The sequence below is a fragment of the Balaenoptera physalus genome (assembly GCF_965194825.1).
Source record: "Balaenoptera physalus genome assembly, chromosome: 12".
NCBI lineage: Eukaryota > Metazoa > Chordata > Mammalia > Artiodactyla > Balaenopteridae > Balaenoptera > Balaenoptera physalus.
In genome coordinates, this window is record NC_138897.1 from 79,304,423 (window position 1) to 79,325,412 (window position 20,990).

General features: G+C 50.6%; 1 protein-coding gene across 8 annotated transcripts in view; it reads left to right on the top strand.

Moving 5' to 3' along the window:
- The window catches only part of KIAA1671, a 187,016-nt gene that overhangs the window by 45,349 nt on the left and 120,677 nt on the right, over positions 1-20,990 (top strand). For all 8 annotated transcript variants that reach the window (XR_014251839.1, XM_082417372.1, XM_082417374.1 and 5 more), the window contains exons 2-5: positions 7,695-7,846; positions 9,588-11,201; positions 13,327-13,414; positions 17,931-20,705. Coding sequence is in view for 7 of the 8 variants with exons in the window: in XM_082417372.1 (XP_082273498.1) it covers positions 9,643-11,201; positions 13,327-13,414; positions 17,931-20,705 (4,422 nt within the window). In the remaining variant the exon portion in view is untranslated. The remainder of the gene's footprint in view (positions 1-7,694; positions 7,847-9,587; positions 11,202-13,326; positions 13,415-17,930; positions 20,706-20,990) is intronic.

Here is a 20,990-nt window from a genome sequence, read left to right on the forward strand (position 1 = left end):
GTTATGTGGTTTCTACCACAGTTTAAAAAAAAAAAGTAGGATGATGGAATAATTTATTGTCCAAACCCGGGCACTTTTGAGAATGAAAGGGTTCTGTCCCAGGTACACCAGGATCTGTGATCACCTTGACTAAAATCACCCAGTTCTGACTCTCGGACCAGTGTTTTGTACCTTCCAATGCGACTCTGACTCAACAAAAGTGCATGGTTTTTCGAAAGTTGTGCCACTCAGACTTTTCACCAAGATAGCCCCACGTTGCCCCAAGGAGAATAAGTGAACAGGCTCACGCTATATGACTGTGTTTCTCCTGTACCTTTGGGCCTTTTCACATGCTGTTCCCTCTCCTGGCTCCAACCTCCTCCTCTGCTTGGCTGTCTCCTACCAGTCTCAGTTGAGATGTCACCTCTTCCAGGGAGGCATCCCTGACTACTCCTCCTTTGGGCTTTTACAGCCTCATTTTCTGCCCCTATTAGAGCACCCCCCGATTGTAATCAGGAATGGGGTCTCCTTTGCTTCCCATTGCATTCCTGGTGGGGATGGGGGCAGAGCCCAGTGTGTACCGTGAGGGCTTTTTTTTTTTTTTTTTTTTTGAGGGCTTCTAATGGAGATTTGCCTAAAGGACATGGGTCCCCATGAGCTGAGTCACATGGTAATTAGAGCTTAAGCATTAGGTTTCCTTTATATTTGTCTTTAGTTTCTTTTTTTTTTTTTTTTTTATTGTGGTAAAATATACATAGCATAAAATTTATCATCTTAACTATTTTTAAGTGTGTAGTTCAGCAGCGTTAAGTACATTCACATTATTACTCAACCATCACCACCATCCATCTCCAGAATTATTTTTATCATTTCATACTAAAACTCTGTACTCATTAAACAATAAAGCCCCATTCCCTCCACCCTCCACCCTCTGGCAACCACCATTCTACTTTCTGTCTCTATGAATTTGACTACTCTAGGTGCCCCATATAAGTGGAATCATCCAGTATTTGTCCTTTTGCGAATGTCTTATTGCACTTAGCATAATGTCCTCCAGGTTCATGCACGTTGTATGTGTCAGAATTTTCTTCCTTTGTAAGGCTGAATAATATTCCATTGTATGGATAGACCACATTTTGTTTATCCATCAATAGACGTTTGAGTGGTGTCCACCTTTTGACTATTGTGAATAATTTTGCTTTGAACACTGAAATTCAAATAAATTTGAAATTTATTAGGATTTTTTTCTCCATTAAGGAAGCTACATGCAAAATATACAACATACAAAATATATATACAACATACAGAATATCTTTAAATAACACAACTCCCAGACAGGGACAGGGTGATCTTTGGGGGAGGGGCATTCTGTCTTTGCTTCACTATGTTCTATTTTAAATTAAAAAAATTTTTTTTTCTCCTCTGGATGGAATTCTGAGATGGCAGTGGATGGGGGATGTAGTGGTGCTGGGAGGATGGGAGAAAAGCAGAAAGCAGTACAAATACGAGACTTCAAGCAGATTCTCAGAGCGACTGGGAGGTAAAGACACAGAGAGGGTTTGGTGGAGGTGTGCAAGTATCTGTTCGAGTCCCTACTCTCAGCTCTTTTGGACATACACCTAGGGGTGGTCATATGGTAATTCATTCTTTCTTTCTTTGGTTGTGCCGGGTCTTAGTTGCAGCAGGTGGGCTCCTTAGTTGCAGCTCACGGGCTCCTTAGTTGTGGCATGTGAACTCTTAGCTGCAGCATGCATGTGGGATCTAGTTCCTGGACCAGGGATCGAATCCAGGCCCCCTGCACTGGGAGCGCGGAGTCTTAACCACTGCACCACCAGGGAAGTCCCCGTATGATAATTCTATGTTTAGTTTTTGAGGATCTGCCATACTGTTTTCCTGGGCAGTGCACAAGGGTTGCAAATTTTCCACATCCTCACCAACACTTGTTGTTTCTGTTTTTTTTTGATGATAGACACCATAATGGGTGTGAAGTGTCCTTTACATTTGAACATCATAAAAAAGCACTTGTTCTAGTTAAGCCCATGTGGACTTTGGAAGGAATCCTACGGAGGGGAGGGTAGATCGGCATACCTCCTGCTGCCCACGGCAGATCCATTCACTCCTCCAGCGTCAGTTTCCTCACCTGTAACATGGGCTTCATAATAGGACCTGCTTCTTTTTTTTTTGGCCAGGCTGCGCAGCAAGAGAGATCTTAGTTCCCCAACCAGGGATTGAACCCTCATGTCCTGCAGTGGAAGCGCAGTCTTAACCACTGGACTGCCTGGGAAGTCCCAGGACCTGCTTCTTTGTATTGTTAAGGGGACGAAATGAGTCATCTTTGTAAGGCACTTAGCACAGTTCCTGGCACACACTTAGTGCTTAATAAATAATAGTTATCTTTATCCTCAGGTTCTTTCTAAAAAAATTTATTTATTTATTTATTTGGTTGTGTTGGGTCTTAGGTGCGGCAGGCGGGCTCCTTAGTTGCAGCTTCCAGGCTCCTTAGTTGTGGCTCACTGGCTCCTTACTTGTGGCATGCATGTGGGATCTAGTTCCCGGACCAGGGATCGAAACTGGGCCCCCTGCATTGGGAGCACGGAGTCTTAACCACTGCACCACCAGGGAAGTCCCTATCCTCAGCTTTTGAAAGCTCTGAAAATGGGCAGGAAGGGAGCCTTGGTACCTCTACATTTTGAATTGATGGGGAGAACACAGCTCAGAGGGAGACTTCCGGTATTGAGGCCTAAAAAGAAATCTGCACAAACAACATTAATGGAAATAAAGAGGAATCTCAAAGTGAAAAGGAATTTAAAAATATAACAATTCCACCCTTGTCTCTGACACTTTTTCTTTTCACCTGTCCCTTTCCCCTTCCAGACCTTGACCATTTGTGTAAACAATCTTTGCCATTGTCACAGCCTTGAATACAGAAAATTACCCACCTGCCACCCTCTCTCCAACAGCATTCTCATGAGCTCTTCTCACTTTCCTGCACAGGTCCCCCAGTCCTCACTTTCAAGAGATGCAGAACAGCCCCTTACATGTGGCTGAGAGGCTTTCGCCTTTTGTGGAGAATGTGGATTATTTCTAGGTTTTTGCCATGATAGCCATGGCAGCCATCCTTTTTTAAAATAAATTTATTTATTTATTTTTATTTTTGGCTGCGCTGGATCTTTGTTGCTGCGCGCAGGCTTTCTCTAGTTGCGGCGTGCGGGGGCTACTCTTTGTTGCGGCGTGTGGGCTTCTCATTGCAGTGGCTTCTCTTGTTGAGGAGCACGGGCTCTAGGCACGCGGGGTTCAGTAGTTGTGGCATGTGGGCTCAGTAGTTGTGGCGCACAGGCTTAATGCTCTGCAGCATGTGGGATCTTCCTGGACCAGGGCTCGAACCCGTGTCCCCTGCATTGGCAGGCAGATTCTTAACCACTGTGCCACCAGGGAAGTCCTGCAACCATCTTTTCTGATCACAAACTCAGGCCATGTGGTGTGAAAGGATTTTTGTGCCACTTGTGGGCAGACTGGGAACTGGAGATCTGGTCTACCCACTGACGTTGCAACTTTTGTGACATTTCAAATGGCTTCTGAGTCCTGGGTTTTTTCAAATAAGAGTTATCACCCGAAGTTCAGGGTGCGTTATTGCTGCACTTGGATGGGGAACACTGCAGGGGGCATCTTCGTGTGGATGGTTTTCTCTTCCTTTAGATTCCTTCCATAGGACACGTTTTTAGACGTGGGATTACTGAGTCAAAAATAAATGAATGTTTTTGGGGTGAGGTATATGGGGGGAAACACTTGATTCATAGTGAGAAGATTTCAACTGTAACACTACCCCTCACTAGCTTGAGATCTGACTCATTTTCCTCATCTGTAGAATGGTGGTAATAAACTGAAAAGCACAAGATTGTTGAGAATATTACATGGGAGAAGGCAGAAGGTGCAGAGTCACTTAGTGTGGTCCCTGAGTCTTGATGGGGTCTCCAAAATTATTAGTGGAAAGTGAATATTGCCAAATTGCTTTTGTAACTTACATTGTCCCTGGGAGCAGATGAGCGTGTCAGTTTTCCCACACCCACGCCTGCATTGGATACTATTATTTTCTTCTCTCAGGGATGCTCTCCCTTGAGGTATTTTTTGCAGACTGACTTTATGTCCGGTGCAGCATCAGACCCTGGGGGTACAGCTGCGAACCAGACCCAGGACCCTCCTATCCTGGAGCTCCCACTCTAGAGGCAGTCACCACATAAGGGATCAGCGCTGGGCTAGGGAGAGGCTCTGGAAGTTAGATACCAGAGCAGAGAAGAGGCACCTGAACCCACCCTGGGGCATCAGGGAAGGCTTCCTGGAGGAGGTGGCTGCTTGGAGCTGAGATTAGCCAGGCAGTAGGAAATGGCAGTGTAGAGGTGGGAAGGTGAGGAAAAGCATGATGTGTCTTGTGACCTGTCTGGGGTTCATGTGCTGCAGTAAGTATGTGAGTGAGTGTGAGAGACAGACAGACGGATGGAGGGGGAGGTGTCAATCATGAGACTGAAGCTGGAGAGATGAAGAGGATCCAGATCCTGCCAGGCCCTAGGGAAGGAGTTTGATCTTCATTCAGAGGGCAGTGGGAGGTGTGGGGAGTGACATGGTGGCCCCTGCGTATCAGAGAAACACTCTGGCTGCTGCTAGAACAGATTGGAGAAGACGCCAGCAGAGAAAGTTACTTACCTAACAACATTCTATGCCTCTTGCTTATTTATTTCGTTTATCGTCTTTTCCTATCTTCATGATTGTCAGCTCCGTGGGGACAGGGGTTTCTATATGTTTTGTTCACTGCTGTGTCCCCAGAGCCTGGTACATGGTAGGTGCTCAGTAACTGTGTATTGGAATGAATGAATGAATGAATGAATGAGCTGGGGCCACAGCCATGGGGACGGAGAGGAGAGGATGCATGCACTCCATCGACATTAGACGTTGGTCTCCCTCCATCTGGGGCCTGTGGATGGACAACGCACATGCGTTTACCACAGCCCTGCTTTCCTGGGGAGACCTGGGCATGCACTTGGCCCTTCACACGGGGCACCACACAGGGTGGATTTGCAGATTTGGGAGCCCAGGTCACATTCCAGAAGATGCTGGAAGGTGTCAGGACTGGCTCACGGCCCTCACCAGATTGTGGCATTCCCAGGAAGCGGCACCCAGAGATGGCTGAGTGAATGACTGTGAGCTCCCAGATCGGATTTAGGGGTGTCATTATGAAAGATTGGCAACAGCTGTTCGAATGAATCAATGCCTCTGAATCTGAGAGAGAAGCTACCAAACGGTTGGGTTGTGAGTGGAAGGGCTTCTCCTGCCTTGTCCCTGTGAGGTTCTCTCGGATTCCCCGGGAGCCTGTGCGCTCCACGGCTGCACCCCCAGCACCCGGCACAGAGCCTGGCTTGTAGAAGGAAGGTCAGAGGGATGGGAGGAACGAATGCTCGTGAACGACGCCTGTCTAATTTCAGCGATGATCGGTCTCGGTGACTCAACCCTCAGGAACATGGTTTTCTCTGCATGAAATCGCAGGAAATGGGAATTTCAGACCTTGCAGATCAATTCAGGGAGATCGAGCCTGTGGACCTGGCGGGTTCAGCAACCGCAGAGGCACACCCACCACTACCCCCACTGCTGCCCCGCATCCTCCGTGTCCTGGTCCACTGCAGCCTCCTGACCTCCCAGATCAGCCTGGCTCCCCGTCTGTCCCCCCCCATGCCGACCTCCACGGTTATTTGTAGATAAAACCAGACACAGCTCATACCTGGTGTCCCTGCTTTCTCCAGGGAGCTCTTGTTTACCTGGCTCTGGCCATCGTGCTAATATATTTAAAAAGAGCGAGCGAGGCCACCCCAGGAATAAACAGCATCTGTCCTCTGTGTGAGTGGGCTTCTGAAATGTTTTGGAAGAGACTACCATCTCTTAAATTAAGCATAACATATGTGATGCATTTAAAGCAAGATTTTAAAGCGAACATTTCAGTCGGTTTCCTTGTATTTTACAACAGGTTAAAGGAAAACCTGAGAATCATGGGTTTCTAGGTTTGGGAAAGAGTTCAAAATATTATTTAGCCGTCCACTATGGTGGTTTAAAAACTCTTTTTTTTCCCCCCTTTGTTCATTGATTGATTGATTCATTCATTGATTCGTTCATGCAACCATATTTATAGACCAGGCATCTGCCTGGCATTTTAAATGGAAACTTGAGAGGGAGCCCAATATAGAAAGGAGATTACAGATAACAGAGACACCGTTCTGGTTAAGAGGGGTGCGGACCAAGAACCTTTCTCTTGTTTTCCCTTTTTCCTTCCCTGCAATCTGGCTACTGAGATGGGTTCAGAGATCCCAAAGTGGGGGCAACATTTGTGAGCCGTCAGCCCTGATTCAGCAACAGTGCTCTTGGTGGTTCTTCCCAGGAAAAGCCGTATAGAGAAGCATTCGTTCATTCCACCTTTGGGCAGATGAGCCGGTGTGACAGCCTGGGGTTAATGTGGTCACAGCAGGTGTCTGATGGTGGCCTGTCCCAGGCAGTGCAGCAGGTGAAACTGGTGGGGCCTCTCGGCGGGGTCAGCAGGTTGAACTCCCAGCTGAGCTCTTCGCAGCTCCTTGGTTCTGTCATTCAGTAGCAATTGACCTATGGCCACACCAGAACTTGCCAGAGCCAGAGGAACTAGTTCACCTTGACTGCTTAGTGTCATGAAACTCAGGACTCTGGCACTTATTTAGACCCAGACTGCTTAGTGTCATGAAACTCAGGACTCCGGCACTTATTTAGAATCTTAGAAGGGTGGGGAGCAGGGCCAGGAGAATAGTTCTTCATTCATTTATTTATTCACTCAATAATTATGTGTTCAGTGCTATTATCTGCCAGGCCACTGTGCTAGCTCTTGGGGATTCAGGGTGACTCCTGGGGGCTTCCCATTGATGTGAAATGAAGGATCATGAACTATTAAATGTAGCTGTGTAGCTATGAGGAGTCTGGCTGAGTGTCTGTGGGTCTCTCTGGACATGTAAGAGGGAGATTATACTAGGTTGGAGGGGAGCAGCTGTGTCTGGACTGCAATCTTAGGGGATGGCCTGCGTCTGTGTGTGACACGGGTGTCTCAGAGAACAGGCACAGCACATGCAAAGGCCCTGAGGAGGTGTGTGAGGACCTCCAAGAGATGCAATGTCCAAGTACTGCTGAGCAGGAGAACCAGGGGAAATAACTCCCAAATTAGCCAGCTCTTTGAGTCTTCAGGAGTTACCTCCTCTAAACCGAGGGAGTCTTCCGGGACCACCACTCCCAATTTTAGGCAGTTAATCCTCCTTTTCCTGTGCTCCCATGTCCCCCTTTATAAACTATGATGTTTATTGCCCAGTGTTGTAATCGCTTGTGTGTGTGTATGTGTGTGTGTGTTTCTCACACAAGACTCTGAGTTCCCTGAATGCAGGGGATATTTCTTATTCATCCCTGTGAACGTGGTAGGTGCTCAATAAACATGTATCAGAGGAACAGGGGAGATTTTTATTGAGCACCTACGGTTTGTACTCGGCACCCTTGATGCCCACGTGTATAGATAAGGCGACAATACTGAAAAGCTGCTAGGAACATGAGTTTTGCAAGCTGGCAGAGATGCCAGCAGCTGCAGTTGGAGCTCGAAAGCCTTTGCGCCGTCTGTGCACATATTGCCAGAACCCCGGAACTGAGGCTCTCGCCCTGTGTCTCCCCAGACCTGCTCGAAACTCAGCCTGCTGGGACGAGCCTCCCCTCCCCCGCCGGCTTCTGCCATGGGAGTGTGCGGACAGCCCCATTGGAGATGAGACACGATACCACTGGCTTTCTCTGGCAGTCACACGTCCCCAGCCAGGACCTGCTAGCTCCGGTAAGTGGGGCTGGAGTGTCCGGGGGTGGGCAGGGCTCCTGTGGGTTCTGCTAGGGAATTTTCTCTCTGTCCTTTGAATCCTGTTCTTGTCCTCTGTCTCATGTCCGGGCTATGTCTGTGTCCCAGAGGTCACGGGAGCTGGCTCTAACGATGAGCAGTCCTGATTTGGGGCAGGACCCTGTGCACCTTAGAACTTCACCCCGAGTCACTGCAGACGGGTTCCTCCCAAGTCTCCAATTTTCCCATTCTCCATTTCTGTGCCTCTCTTCTGCCTCTAACCCCGTCTAGACAGTGTTCCCCGCTTTGGGGAGAAGGAATCTTTTTAGCACCATCGAGTGTGTAAGGAAGAGAAAATATCAAAATCTGTCTGCCTTTCTTTCCTGCAGGCTGCTGAGTGAGTCAGAGCCGGGGGCAGCAGTGTAGCACCCCAGGAAGGGAAGTGGAGGCTTGCGTTGGACTAAAATGCCTTCTACTTTTAGCCCATATAGACGGGGGCAGGCTGGGGACAATTTTGTAGGGAAAGAGAGCACTGGAGTGAAGGTGGGGTTAGGGTGGGGGATGAATCAAGAACAGCAACTTGTCTGGCACTTTTTAAGACCAGAAAGGAAGAGGACATAATTGTTAAAAAGGCAGAGTTGAATGGGTCCAGGACTTGAGGTCACGTTTCAGCTGTGTGATGGTTGGCAAGTCGGGCCACCTCTCTGAGCCCTTTCCCTTCATCTTTATAAGGGAGATAAGGATAATCCCTGCTTCTCGGGGTCATTGGAGGATGGATGAGAGAGGAGGGCTCCTGCCTTGAGAGAGCAGAGCTCATGACTGGATGAACAAGGGGTTTGTGCCTGAGCTGCTGCAAAACTGGGGCTGATGATCACACACCCACCTCTTAGGGTTCTAAAGAGGATGTGATTTGTAAAACGGAGGAAGCACTTGGCTTCCCTGAGGCCTCACTCATGGTAAACTCTCGTCCTTAGCTGTTACTCTTCTTACTGAGACTGTGAAGGCAGCCAGCATAAAATAGGCGTTCAACCGAAAAGAACCCAAAGGCAAACCGATCACGACAGCAGGTGGAGTGGAAAATGAGGATGGCTTTTTTTTAAGGCTTCTGGAAGGACTGGGGAGGGGAGAGATAAGGGACTGTCTGGATGGTTAGAGTTCCAAGGCCAGTGACCAACTTTGTGACCGTTGGGTAGTTGTGTGAGGTGGGGCTTGTCACCTACCCTCTCTGTGCTTGGTTGTGACCAGGATCAGCCTGACGTGGGCAGGCTCTGAAATGGGAAAATACTGCGGGGTGACAGCACTCTCACCAGGGTTTATGCTGGTAGCGTGTGGTGTGAATTTGGAGTCTGACCTGGGTTCGAATCCCAGCTTTGCCTCTTTACTCTCTGACTGACCTCAGGTCGGTTACTTGGCCTCTCTGAGCTGGTTTCCATACCTGTACAGCAGAGATCAATCCCTTTTCACCTTGAAAGCTGGCCTTGAGATTAGCTGAGTCAGGGAAGTCCAAGAGAATGTTGGCGCCTTTTCTGTATCCTTTGAGCCGGAATGAACTTCAGAGTCGGGCCATTTAGTCCACTGCCCTTTGCCCACAGCTGAGAGGTGAAGGCACTGGCCCAGGCTGGCCCAGTGGTCAGTGGAGAGCTGTCGTCCAGACCCGGGACTCTGGTCTCTTGATCCCCGTCCCCCAAATCCCTCTGCTTCAACCCAGACACTGACTGAATATTAAATTTCCTATTTTTTTTAGCGGTTGCCTCTCCGTTTCTGATGTTCGTCTTCCCCATGGATCCACAGCCGTAACCATGGTGACGCGGGTGGAGGTCGGCTCCATAAATTCTCTGACAGGAGTGCCAGGCCTGGGCGAGCTCTCCAAGGAGGAGGCTCTGACTCGGACCTACTTCCGCCAGGCTGGCAAGGCCCCCGGGGCGCCCTCAGCGCGGCTCTTGGAAGGAAAAAGCCCCCTCAGGAGCCCGGTCCGCTTGCTCCCTCTGCCGAGACTCGCCCCCAAGCCCTTCTCCAAGGAGAAGGCCGGGGACGTGACCTCCTCGTGGCCCAGCCTGAGCAGGCCGTCTCCCACCGGGGGGCTCTCCCGGGACGTGGCGGCAGAGGGGCTGGGCGAGAAGATGCCCGGCTTGGTGGGGCGGGAGGCGGGGAGCGGGGACGGCCCGAGCAGCTCGTCTCTGGTCTCCAAGGCCACGCTTCTGCGGCCTAGCCCCAGCACCGTGATCCTCTTTGAAACCACCAAAGCCGGGCCTACCCTGGGGAAGGGGGTCGGCCGGGGGGCTCCGGAGGCCGACGCAGGCGTGTCTCAGGGGCCCCCTGCTGCCTCCCGGCCTGAGGTGGCCACCAAGCCCGCTTTGCCGGCCCGAAAGCCTGCGGGGACTCTTCCCCGACCGGCCTCCCTGTCTCAGGACACCAGGCCGGCGGCCACCCAAGAGGAGACAGGCCTAAAGGAGCCTCTGTCAAAGGCCAGCAGCGTGGAGGACGCGGGTAGCCCCGCTCTGGAGACCAGGCCTCGCCTGAAGAGAAGGCCCGTGTCGGCCATTTTCATCGAGTCCATTCAGCCTCAGAAGCCAGCAGGCCCTGGAGGGGCAGCCATGGCGGGGAAGGCGCCCCCCACCCCTCCTGAGAAGACGTGGGTGAGGAGGCCTAGGCCTCTGTCCATGGACCTCACGGCCAGGTTCGAGAGTAGAGAGGCCTTGGCGAGGAAGGTGGCGGACGAGGCCATAGCAGGATCCACGGCCCAGTGGCGGGGGCCCGAGAGGCCTGACCTGGACCCCAAAGTGGATGGGGAGTGTCTGGTCAAAGCAGAGGCTCCCCTTCACGACCCGGATTCCGACTTCCTGCAGGTGGCCAGGAAGATCCAGGAACGGAAGGAGAAGCTGCTCTGCAAGCAGGCGGAGATGGGCAACCTCAGAACCATGGGGGGCTCGGCCAGGGTCACCCCCACCAATGACCAGAATCTTGGGGAAGAGAAAGCCAAGCTGGATGGGGAGCCGGAGAAGGCACCCAGGGCCCCCCAGTCCCCTTCGCCCAGGCCTGGAAAAGGCCAAGAAGTCGCTGAGGTCAAGAGCAGAGCGGCTGATGGGGAAACCCAGGCAGGGGGAGAGCGGACCCCGAGGGGCGGCGTGAAGAAGCACGTCAGCCTCTTTGGCGAGGAGAGTGCCTCGGCCTTGTCATTGGGGTCTTCACCCCCATCAGCCCCCCCTGAGTCCCCACCGGCTGCACCGGAGCAGGGGAAAGCCGGTGTGAGCGTCCAGGAGCGGATCAAAGGCTGGGCCACCGAGAGCTCGGAAGCAAAGCCAGAGATCAGGAAGAAGGTGGTCCAGGCACGGCCGCTGTCAGCGGATTTGACCAAACTGTAAGTGGGAATATCCCGCTGGCTTCCCCCAGCCTCCAAGGTCCTCAGCCCCTTACCAGAGACCCCTCGGGAAAGGAAACAGCAGGGCGCCAGGCTCCGTGCTGCGCGCCTTACGCCCCCTCTCAGTTTACCCACAGCCCCCAGAGGAAGTGGCATTGGCTCCTATTTCTCAGATGAGGAAGCTGAGGTGTGGAGAGGCAGGGCAGCTCCCCTGTGTGTGCTGGCAGCAGGGCTGGGAGCTCCATTTCCTCGTACACTTTTCAGGGGGAAATATTGTGCCCATTTCACAGATGTGGACAGGAAAGGTGAAATACCATGAGGAAGTCGGGAGCCTGGTGCAATTCCAGCTCAGCCTGTCTCCATAGCTAAGCTTTCCTTTCCTAAAGTCCGAGGACACCTAATATATAGCCTAAACCTCTGTGGATGGCCCAAAAAACAAAATCAGATGGGTCACGATAACTTGGGCGGGTAGCTTCGCCCCTTGAGCCTCGGTTTCTTCATCTCCAAAACAGAAATGATGCTAAGACCTGCCTTTAAGGATTAAGGCAAAGACTCAGAGAGATAATGCTGAGAGTCACTCAGCCCAAGGGAGCCCTCAACACGTAGCTCCAAATGACACGATTAATCCTAATGGTTAATGATGATTTTCTAAGCTTGGCCTGGCCTCTGATATCTCTTGCTCCTTTGTTTTTCCACAAGTGGCTTCTCGGCTAGGACAGGGAGATGCCACCGGGTGTTTCTGCCAGCTTGTTAATGACATGCATGCCGCTGACATACTTTGTCAGGGATGGAGCTTCCAGGGGGAGCTCTGGGCAGACTGCCCTTCAGGCCCTGGGAACCCGGGCAGCCAGCTCGGCCAGAGTTAGGCCGGTGGCTCTCAGCATTTAGAATAACCTGGAAAAAAAAATACTGATGCCTGGCCCCCACCCCACCTCCTAGAGAATCTGATTCAGCTGGTCTGGGGAGGGGCCCATGTCTTGGTGGCTTTTAAAAGTTTCCCAAGTGATTTTCATGTGCAGTCAGGCTTGTGAACCCCTGAATTCAGAAAACAGAGAAAGGGGGGAATTCCCTGGCTGTCCAGTGGTTAGGACTTGGCGCTTTCACTGCCATGGGCCGGGTTCAATCCCCGGTCTGGGAACTAAGATCCCGCAAGCTGCACAGCATGGCAAAATAATAATAATAAAAATTAAAAAAAACCCAGAAAACAGAGAAAGGGGCACCCATGTCGGGGACCTCACACACCTCCCCTCTCTGCGTCCCCCGCAGTGTCTCAGGTTGTTCCCATCTGACAGGAGGGGAAACCAGGGCTCTGGGCTTAGAAACAACTCATGCACAGCCTCACGCCTCCCAGGAGGCAGACCTTGGACTGCTGCGTGTGGGTCAAGTTTAAGCGGTTTGATTTCTTTCACCTCCATCTTCTCTGCAGCCCCCAGCCCTGAGCTAATCTTTCAGCGTCCGCTCCAGAGAACTCTTCAGAGATGGAAAAAGTGTAGCTCCAGAACTCTGCTTTCTCCCTCTTCCCCTTTACGGTGGGGAAACAGGCCCAGAGAGGGATAACGACTGGGCCCAGGTCACCCGGAGAGGCAGAGGCAGGCCCGCGCCCCGACACATCCCCTGACTGCCCACTGCCCCCAGTCCCGTGGTCGGTCTGCGGTGGGGCTGCTATTGTGGGGTTACAGCCATTAATTATCCCTCCTGGGGCATCTTCACTCTTCTCTAAACGCCCTCATGTAGCTATTAGGGCCTTGGGTAGCCTCTTATCCGCCCTACAAAAGACGACGGGGAGGTGTTAATTATCCCCGTTTTATAGGTGAGGTCACAAGCCTGGCCCGAGCTCCCTCAGTGGGGAGGCAGGAGAGCTGGGACTAGCACCCAGGTCTCTTCACCCAAGCCTGGGGCTCCTGCTGCCCCGATGATGCTGTGTTTAAGGTAGGCTGTCCCCACCGGGCCAGAGAGGTTTGGCAACTGCAAAGGACATGTCCCTTCTCGGAGGAAATTGGGCAGTGTTGCTTTGATGGTCTCAGTGCTGATTTCACCCCTGGGTTCCTGAGCTAGTTACGGGGTGCGGGCTGGAGGGAGCCACAGCTGCCGGCCCCTGTACAAGTAACTTGGATCTCTGTGCCAGGTTTTCAAGTGCAGCTTCAAGCAACGAAGTCACATGTGAGAAGTGTTCTGAGCTGAGCAGTGAGCCTCCTAAAGAACCAAGAGAAAAGGTAAGGAGCCACTTGGCTCATCCTTTTTTCCCAGCAGGTAGTTATACTTATTGGAAAAAGGGCTTTTATGATCTCCAGGACCCAGGAAAGAATCAGAAACCTCTCATGAACCGTTAAGACATTTTATTCCCTTAATGTTGGGACTTTTAAAGTCCCTTCCGGTATGATGGGCTGTGTGATTCCCCGTTGCAAATATAATCGTCAGGCATTTCTTTTTGTCTGTGCAAATGGGAGGAGGGACATGGCTTTCCTGTGTAAGAATGTCTGCTTTATTAAGAAATTAATAAAGATGTAAAAATGTTGATAGAAACCCCCCTCAATTTTCCCCCATTATGGTCCCTGCTTCTTTCCCCACCCTGATGTGTCACCTAGGAGAAGAAGAAGGAGGAGAATTACCATCAATTAAATTGCTTAAAAAATTTTTTCATTTAGTCTGTTTTCTTAAATATTTATTTATTTATTTATGTTGCCTGTGCTGGGTCTTAGCTGTGGCACACGGGATCTTCGTTGCGGCATGCAGACTCTTAGTTGCAGCATGCATGCGGGATCTAGTTCCCCGACCAGGGATCGAACCTGGGTCCCCTGCATTGGGAGCATGGAGTCTTACCCAGTGGACCACCAGGGAAGTCCCCATTTAGTCTGTTTAATTAAAAAAAAGCTCATAAAATAACTGCTAGGTATAACGGGTTTGTGGTTGATGCTTTCTGCAGTTTCAATTTTTCTTAAACAGCTTTATTGAGGTATAATTGACATACAGTAAACTGGACATGTTTAAAGCGTATAAGCAGGTGAGCTTTGACATCTTTGTACACCTGTTGAAACTTTCATCACAATAAAGACAATGGACATTTCCAGCACATGCAAGTTTCTTCTTTGTAATCCCCCAAAGCAACCGCTGATCTGCTTTCAGTTACTACAGATTCATTTGCATCTTCTAGATTTTTATATAAATGGAACCAGTGCTCTTTTTTTGGTCTGGCTTCTTTCACTCAGAATCATTATTTTGAGCTTCATCATGTCGTCATGTGTATCAATAGCCCATCCTTTTTTATCGCCGAGTAGTACTCCGTTGTACAGGTAGCCCACAGTTGGCTTATCCATTCACCCCTTGATGGGCATTTGGGTTGTTTCCAGTTTGGGACCATTGCAAATAAAGCTTCTGTGAACATCTGTGGGCAAGGCTCTGTAGGGACATCTATTTTCTTTTCTCTTGGATAAATACCTAGGCGTGGAATGGCTGGATCACATAGTTTTACTTTTTAAGAAAATTATGCAGAGTCTTAAACACCAGAGCTTGGTTCCAAGCCCATTTGAACCCCTCCCATCATAAACCCCTAACAAAGGTGAGCTGGCTCTGAATGACAGTGCCCACCACTCCTGGGGTGGGCAGTTTGCCCTGTTTTTATCCTTGGATCTTGTGAGTCATTTCTTTAAAAATGGTAGAGAGGGACTTCCCTGGCAGTCCAGTGGTTGAGACTCCACACTTCCACTGCGGGGCACATGGGTTCGATCCCTGGTCAGGGAACTAAGATCCCGCGTGCCATGTGGCATGGCAAAAAAAAAAAAAAAGGTAGAAGGAGGCTCTAATTTAGGTGAAGCCCCCATATTCACATTAAAATATTATAGTGACAATAGCAGTAAGAACAAAAAGGGCTACATGAAGCCAGTGGGGCAAAATGTTGATTGTCATTGAATCCAGGGGATGGGCTGTGGCGAACTGATTATTTTATTCATTTATTTATTATTTTTTTCACTTTTAATGACATTTATTATTTTTATTCAAGTGAATTTTTTATTTTAATCTGTCATTTCATATGTTTGAAAATTTTCAAAAAAAATGAAGAGTTAATAAAGAAACGCTTGCTTTAAATATCATGAGATTTCATCTCTATAAATGGACTTTTCTTTTGGTGATTTTTTTATTGGGTAAAATACACATAACATAAAATATACCTTTTAAACTAATTTTTAAGAACAATAAACATATTTTTTAAATTAAAAAAACTATGTGTGTGTACACACACACACACAAGTGCAAGGAGAAAGTTCTGGACAGTTCTTCCAGGATCCACTCCCCACTGATAACACTTGTTATCCAGGAAGGGGCCTGGGATTTGAATATTTGAATGAGGGAACTGAAGGACTTGAGCTTTGTCTATATTGTTTAGATTCCTGTACAACGAAAATGAATTCATATATTACTTCTGCAAAATTTATGAAATGAAACATAAAAATTTAAAATCAATATATTTTTTAAAGTCTTTAACGGCATTCCATCATCTAGAGTAGAGATTAGCAAGCTATGGCCGTGTCTGCACTATAGCTATTTTGTAATAAACAATTCAGTGGCATTAAGTATATTCTCAAGGTTGCACAACTGTCATCACTGTCCCGTTCCAGGATTTTTCATCCCCCCCAAAATGGAAACCCCTTACCCAGTCACTCCTCATCCCCCACCTCCAGCCCCTGGCAACCATGAATCTACTTTCTGTCTCTATAGACTTGCCTATTCTGCATATTCCATATAAGTGGAATCATATATGTGGCTTTTGTGTCTGACTTCTTTCACTTTGCATTATGTTTTCAAGGTTCATCCATGTTATAGCGTGTATCAATACTGCATTCTTTTTTATGGATGAATAATATTCCATTGCATGGATATACCGCTTTCTGTTTATCCATTCATCCATTGATGGACATTTGAGTTTCCAGCTTTTGGCGATTGTGAATAATGCTGCTGCGGACATTGGTGTACGAGTTTTTGTCTGAACACCTGTTTTCAGTTCTTTTGGGTATATACTCAGGAATGGAATTGGTGGGTCGTATGGTTAAATCTTTGTGTAACTTCTTGAAGTAGACTTTTTTCTAACAGAAAAGAAAAATTTTAAATATGACTAAGCAATAATACATGCATATTATAAAAACCCAACAGAACTAAAATGTGTAGGATTAAAAGATGACGTTCTCATCCTCATTTCTTCTTCCTACCCTCACCCCTTCACTCACAGTTTTTTTTAATTAATTAATTTATTTTATTTATTTATCTTTGGCTGCGTTGGCTCTTTGTTGCTGTATGCAGGCTTTCTCTAGTTGTGGCGAGCGGGGGCTACTCTTCGTTGCGGTGCACTGGCCTCTCATTGTGGTGGCTTCTCTTGTTGCGGAGCACGGGCTCCAGGCACGTGGGCTTCAGTAGTTGTGGTACGTAGGTTCAGTAGTTGTGGCTCGTGGGCTCAGTAGTTGTGGTGCACGGGCTTTGTTGCTCCACGGCATGTGGGATCTTCCCTGACCAGGGTTTGAACCCGTGTCCCCTGCATTGGCAGGTGGATTCTTCACCACTGCACCACCAGGGAAGCCCTTCACTCCCAGTTTGATTGATATCTTTTCTCCATTGTTTATGTACACACGTACATGTTTATACACATGTACACATGTAGTTTTTTAAAATGATATTTTATTATAAATATATAGTTCCTCATCCTGCTTTTCTTCCACCAGCACGACATTTTGTGTGTTCTTAGATGTTAGGACATTGGGACCCACACCTCCTTCTGTGGATCCAAGTGCCTGTGTGGTATTCAGTTGTTTGAATATTTCAGAATTTATTTAGCCAGTGCCCTTCAGATGGGCATTTAGGTTGTTTCTGTGTTCTTTTGTTTCACAAACAGTGCTGTATGAACTTTCTCGTTCACATAGACTAGTGCACGTGGGCAAAGCAAGAATCCTGGGAGGAAATCGGCCAGATAAAAGGAAATGAGTGTCTTAAAATCATGACAGATATACTGAGTTGCCCAAGAATCATGCCCATTTGTCTTCTCACCAAGTGTCTGAGAGTGGCTGTGTCTGAGAGTGGCCGTTTCACCACATCCTCACTCACACTGGCTATGCTCAGTCTGTAAGATTTTATGGTGTCTCACTGCTGTGATTTTAAAAGCAGCTATTTCAGGGCTTCCCTGGTGGCACAGTGGTCAAGAATCCGCCTGACAATGCAGGGGACACGGGTTCAAGCCCTGGTCAGGGAAGATCCCACATGCCGCGGAGCAACAAGCCCGTGCGCCACAACTACTGGACCTGCGCTCTAGAGCCTGCGAGCCACAACTACTGAACCCATGTGCCACAACTACTGAAGCCCGCGCGCCTAGAGCCCTAGCTCCGCAACAAGAGAAGCCACCGAAATGAGAAGCCTGCTCACTGCAACGAAGAGTAGCCCCTGCTCGCCGCAACTAGAGAAAGCCCGCGCGCAGCGACAAAGACCCAAGGCAGGCAAAAATAAATAAATAAATAAATAAAAGCAGCGATTTCAATCACTTCATCTCTTTCTTTCCATTTCAAACTGCCCACCCCCCCCAGGTTTTGTTTTGGCTGCACTGCACGGCTTGTGGGATGTTAGTTCCCCGACCAGGGATCGAACCCCAGGCCCTGGCAATGGAAGCCCGGAGTCCTAACCACTGAACCACCAGGGAATTCCCTCCATTTCAAACCCTTTAACTTAAATTGGATTTTTTTTTTTTTCCCACAGCAAAAGGAAGGGCATGGTGTGGATGGAGCATCTGTCCCAAGAAGCCCCTGGAAGCCTGCGACGACCCGGGAGAAATCCAGGCAGACAGAGCAGAAAGACAGTTCTGACCAAGTCCCTGGCAGCGGTTGGAGCGAAAGTGTGGTGGGGCCTCTGACCCCTTCTGCCAGCACCCCGGATGATGACAGAAGCTTCCAGACCGTGTGGGCCACAGTGTTCGATCATCACGTGGAGAAGCACACCGTGGCTGACCCGTCAGGACACTGTCCCACAGCCATGACCCCCAGGGACACGGCCGATGTCTTGGAGCTCAGATCCATGTTCCTTGGGTCGAGAAGCTCTTTCCCGCAAACCACATACCTGAAGAAAGAGTGGTTGGAAAATCCCGACCCAAAGAAATCTGGGCGGACTGCCTTCTCCAACGGTGAGCCCAAACAGCATCATACGTCTTCGCTCCTGGGAAGATACCCTGTGGGTGAAAAGTACAGTAATAACCCCTGCCTCAAGCTCTTGGAAAGCCCTCCCGCATCCGAGAGGGTCGAGCCCAGGTATGACATCATGCACGCGGTCGGGGAGCGTGCGCACAGCGAGGCCATCCCCACGGCGCCCGAGGAGAAGGCTGTGACGCTCCGGAGCAGCCAGTCTCGGCTCTCGCTGTCCCAGGAGGTCACCCCTGCCGTGACCCCTGCTGACCCCGAGCACAGGCTGGAAGGCCAGGTGGGGTCCGTCCAAAGGGCCAGTTTGATCTGGGAAGCTCGAGGGACGCGTGAGGTCAGTGGGCCAAAGCCTGATTTCCACCGAGAGCTAAAGGACACGTCTGTAGGCAATTGCCTGTCACCCAGATGGACAGGTGGGGTGGCCATGAGCTGGCAGAAAGCCGCCGTGGGGGTCAGTGAAGAGAGAGGCACGGAACCAAGCCCTGAGGCCACCTCTGCGAGGACCATCCAGGCTGCCATCCAGGAGACCCAGCACCAGGGGATCGAAGGGGCCGGAATAAAGCCAGGGGAAAGGGGTCCCCCCCAGGGGGGCCCTCTGGAGCCTCCTTCCAGGGCTAAGGGCGAGGCCTCTGACTTCCGAGCCCGGCCACAGGCAGACGTGCTGCTGCAGAAGGGGCCCCTCGCCGTGGCTGGCGGCCAGGGTGGAGCGAGGCCGGCCCGGGTGCCGGAGCCCGAAGCCAGGATGCGGAAGGTGAGCCCCAGCGACCAGAGGATGGAGAGGTGGAGGCGGCGGACGTTACCCCACGACGCGAAGTTCGATGAATTCAGCTTGCTGGCCCCAGAGCACTCTTCCAAGGCAGAGCAGAGACGGACGGGTTATTTGACCCGCACCGCAGGTGCCTTAGGAAAACCCCAACTAGCCCACGGTTGGGAGGAGCCCCAGCAGGGGAACGCGGGCGTGTCACAGGTTCTTTCAGCGGCAAAGCAAGGGTCATCCGTGGAACCCAAGGCGACCTTTTTTGCAGTGACGTATCAGATTCCCGACACTCAAAAAGCAAAGAGCGTTGTTAAGCCTGGGCCCGAAAACTTGATGGAACATTCTAGAAAAATAGCCCCACCTCCATCGCCTCATCTTTTAACATCTACGTTGGTTTCTGTGAACCGTGAAGAGCTGCTGGAGACCATGGGCAGTAAAAACCAGGCTCCAGGCAGAGAGCATGACAGCACAAACTTTCCAAAGACTCCGAGGCCGGCGTCTCTTGGGGACAGGATTCTGGGTCCTCCCAGCGAGAGAATCTCCGATGCCGACGCTTTATGGGTTCGTCGGGGACCGGAAGACAGCATTGGTTTTCACAGCGACTGGAAGGATGATGGGAACAAGACGTCCCCGCCTGGTGCTCCCAAAACACCTCCGGCTCTCAAAAGTCACCCGAAAGCCACCCATCTCCTGGTCAGAAGGAAGACGGAGGTGGTCAGCGAGACGTTCCCAGGTAAAATCAAGGACGGCTACAGGTCCAGCATCCTCGACATTGACGCCCTGATGGCCGAGTACCAGAGACAGCCGGCCGCAGGCCCCAGGGAGGCTCAGGAGCTGATGGGGGGTCCGCCCGCAGAGCCCAGGGCCTCAAACCCTGAGAGGCCCGGCCAGCAAGGCGAGGTGGATCGGAGACGGAGGAGCCTGAAGGAGGGCCCTGAAATTGAGGGTCCCCGGAAACAAGCCAGTTTTGCCGAAGCAAACCCCAGTTCTACCCCCGGCTCGGGCAAGCAACTGGCAGAGACCCCGGGGGCAGCCACGAACACCAAGGTCAGCCCTCCTCTGTGGGCTCTGCCACACTCAGCTCCTCCTGAGAAATATCCAGGGGCCTCTTCTGGCCCTGCAGGTCCCAGGAAAAAAGGCTCGGGGGTCACTGAGGATGAAAAAAAGGCCTTTATCAGTAAACATCACAGTGCAAAGTGCCAGCATCCCCTGGCTGAGTCAAAGCCCACCACCTCCTGGGAGGATCTGGGCAGTGGGGCCACCATGCCACCCAGGTCGTCCCCCACTGACCAGAAGAAAGGGCCCCCAAGGAAATCCCTCGGGAGGGGAGAGGAGGACAATGTGACCCAATGGGGCAACCACCCATGGGACTGTGGAAGGTCACTGCTGGATGTCAAGAGGGCCCATTCGGAGAAAGGCCCCCCTCTCAAAATCCGAGAGGGCCTGTCCATCATGCAGGAAGCCAGAGAGAGGAGGCAAGAGCAGCCCAAAGGGAGGCCCAGCCTCCCCAGGGAGAGTTCAGAGGCCAAAGACATCAAGACAGGGCTCTGTCGGCAGGAGTCGGGGAATCGAGACAGTCAAAAGGTGAGTACAAACCATGTTGCAGTTTTGTCAAACGTTGTTAAACATGCAGGCCAGGGGTCTCAAACTCAGAACCCACGTGGGTAGGCCAGGTGAGTATGGAAATGAGTGGAGTCAGGCTGGGTGTGAGATGCTAGGGAGTGGTGGGGCTTGTGGCAAATGGAGAGCCCATGCCTTATCGGAAGGGGGCAACCGCTGTGCAGCCCCGGCTGGTTCTTGACAAGTGAGGAAGGTGGTGTTGAGATGGCAGATCTGATTTATCAAGAGAACTGGAAAGATCCAGATTTT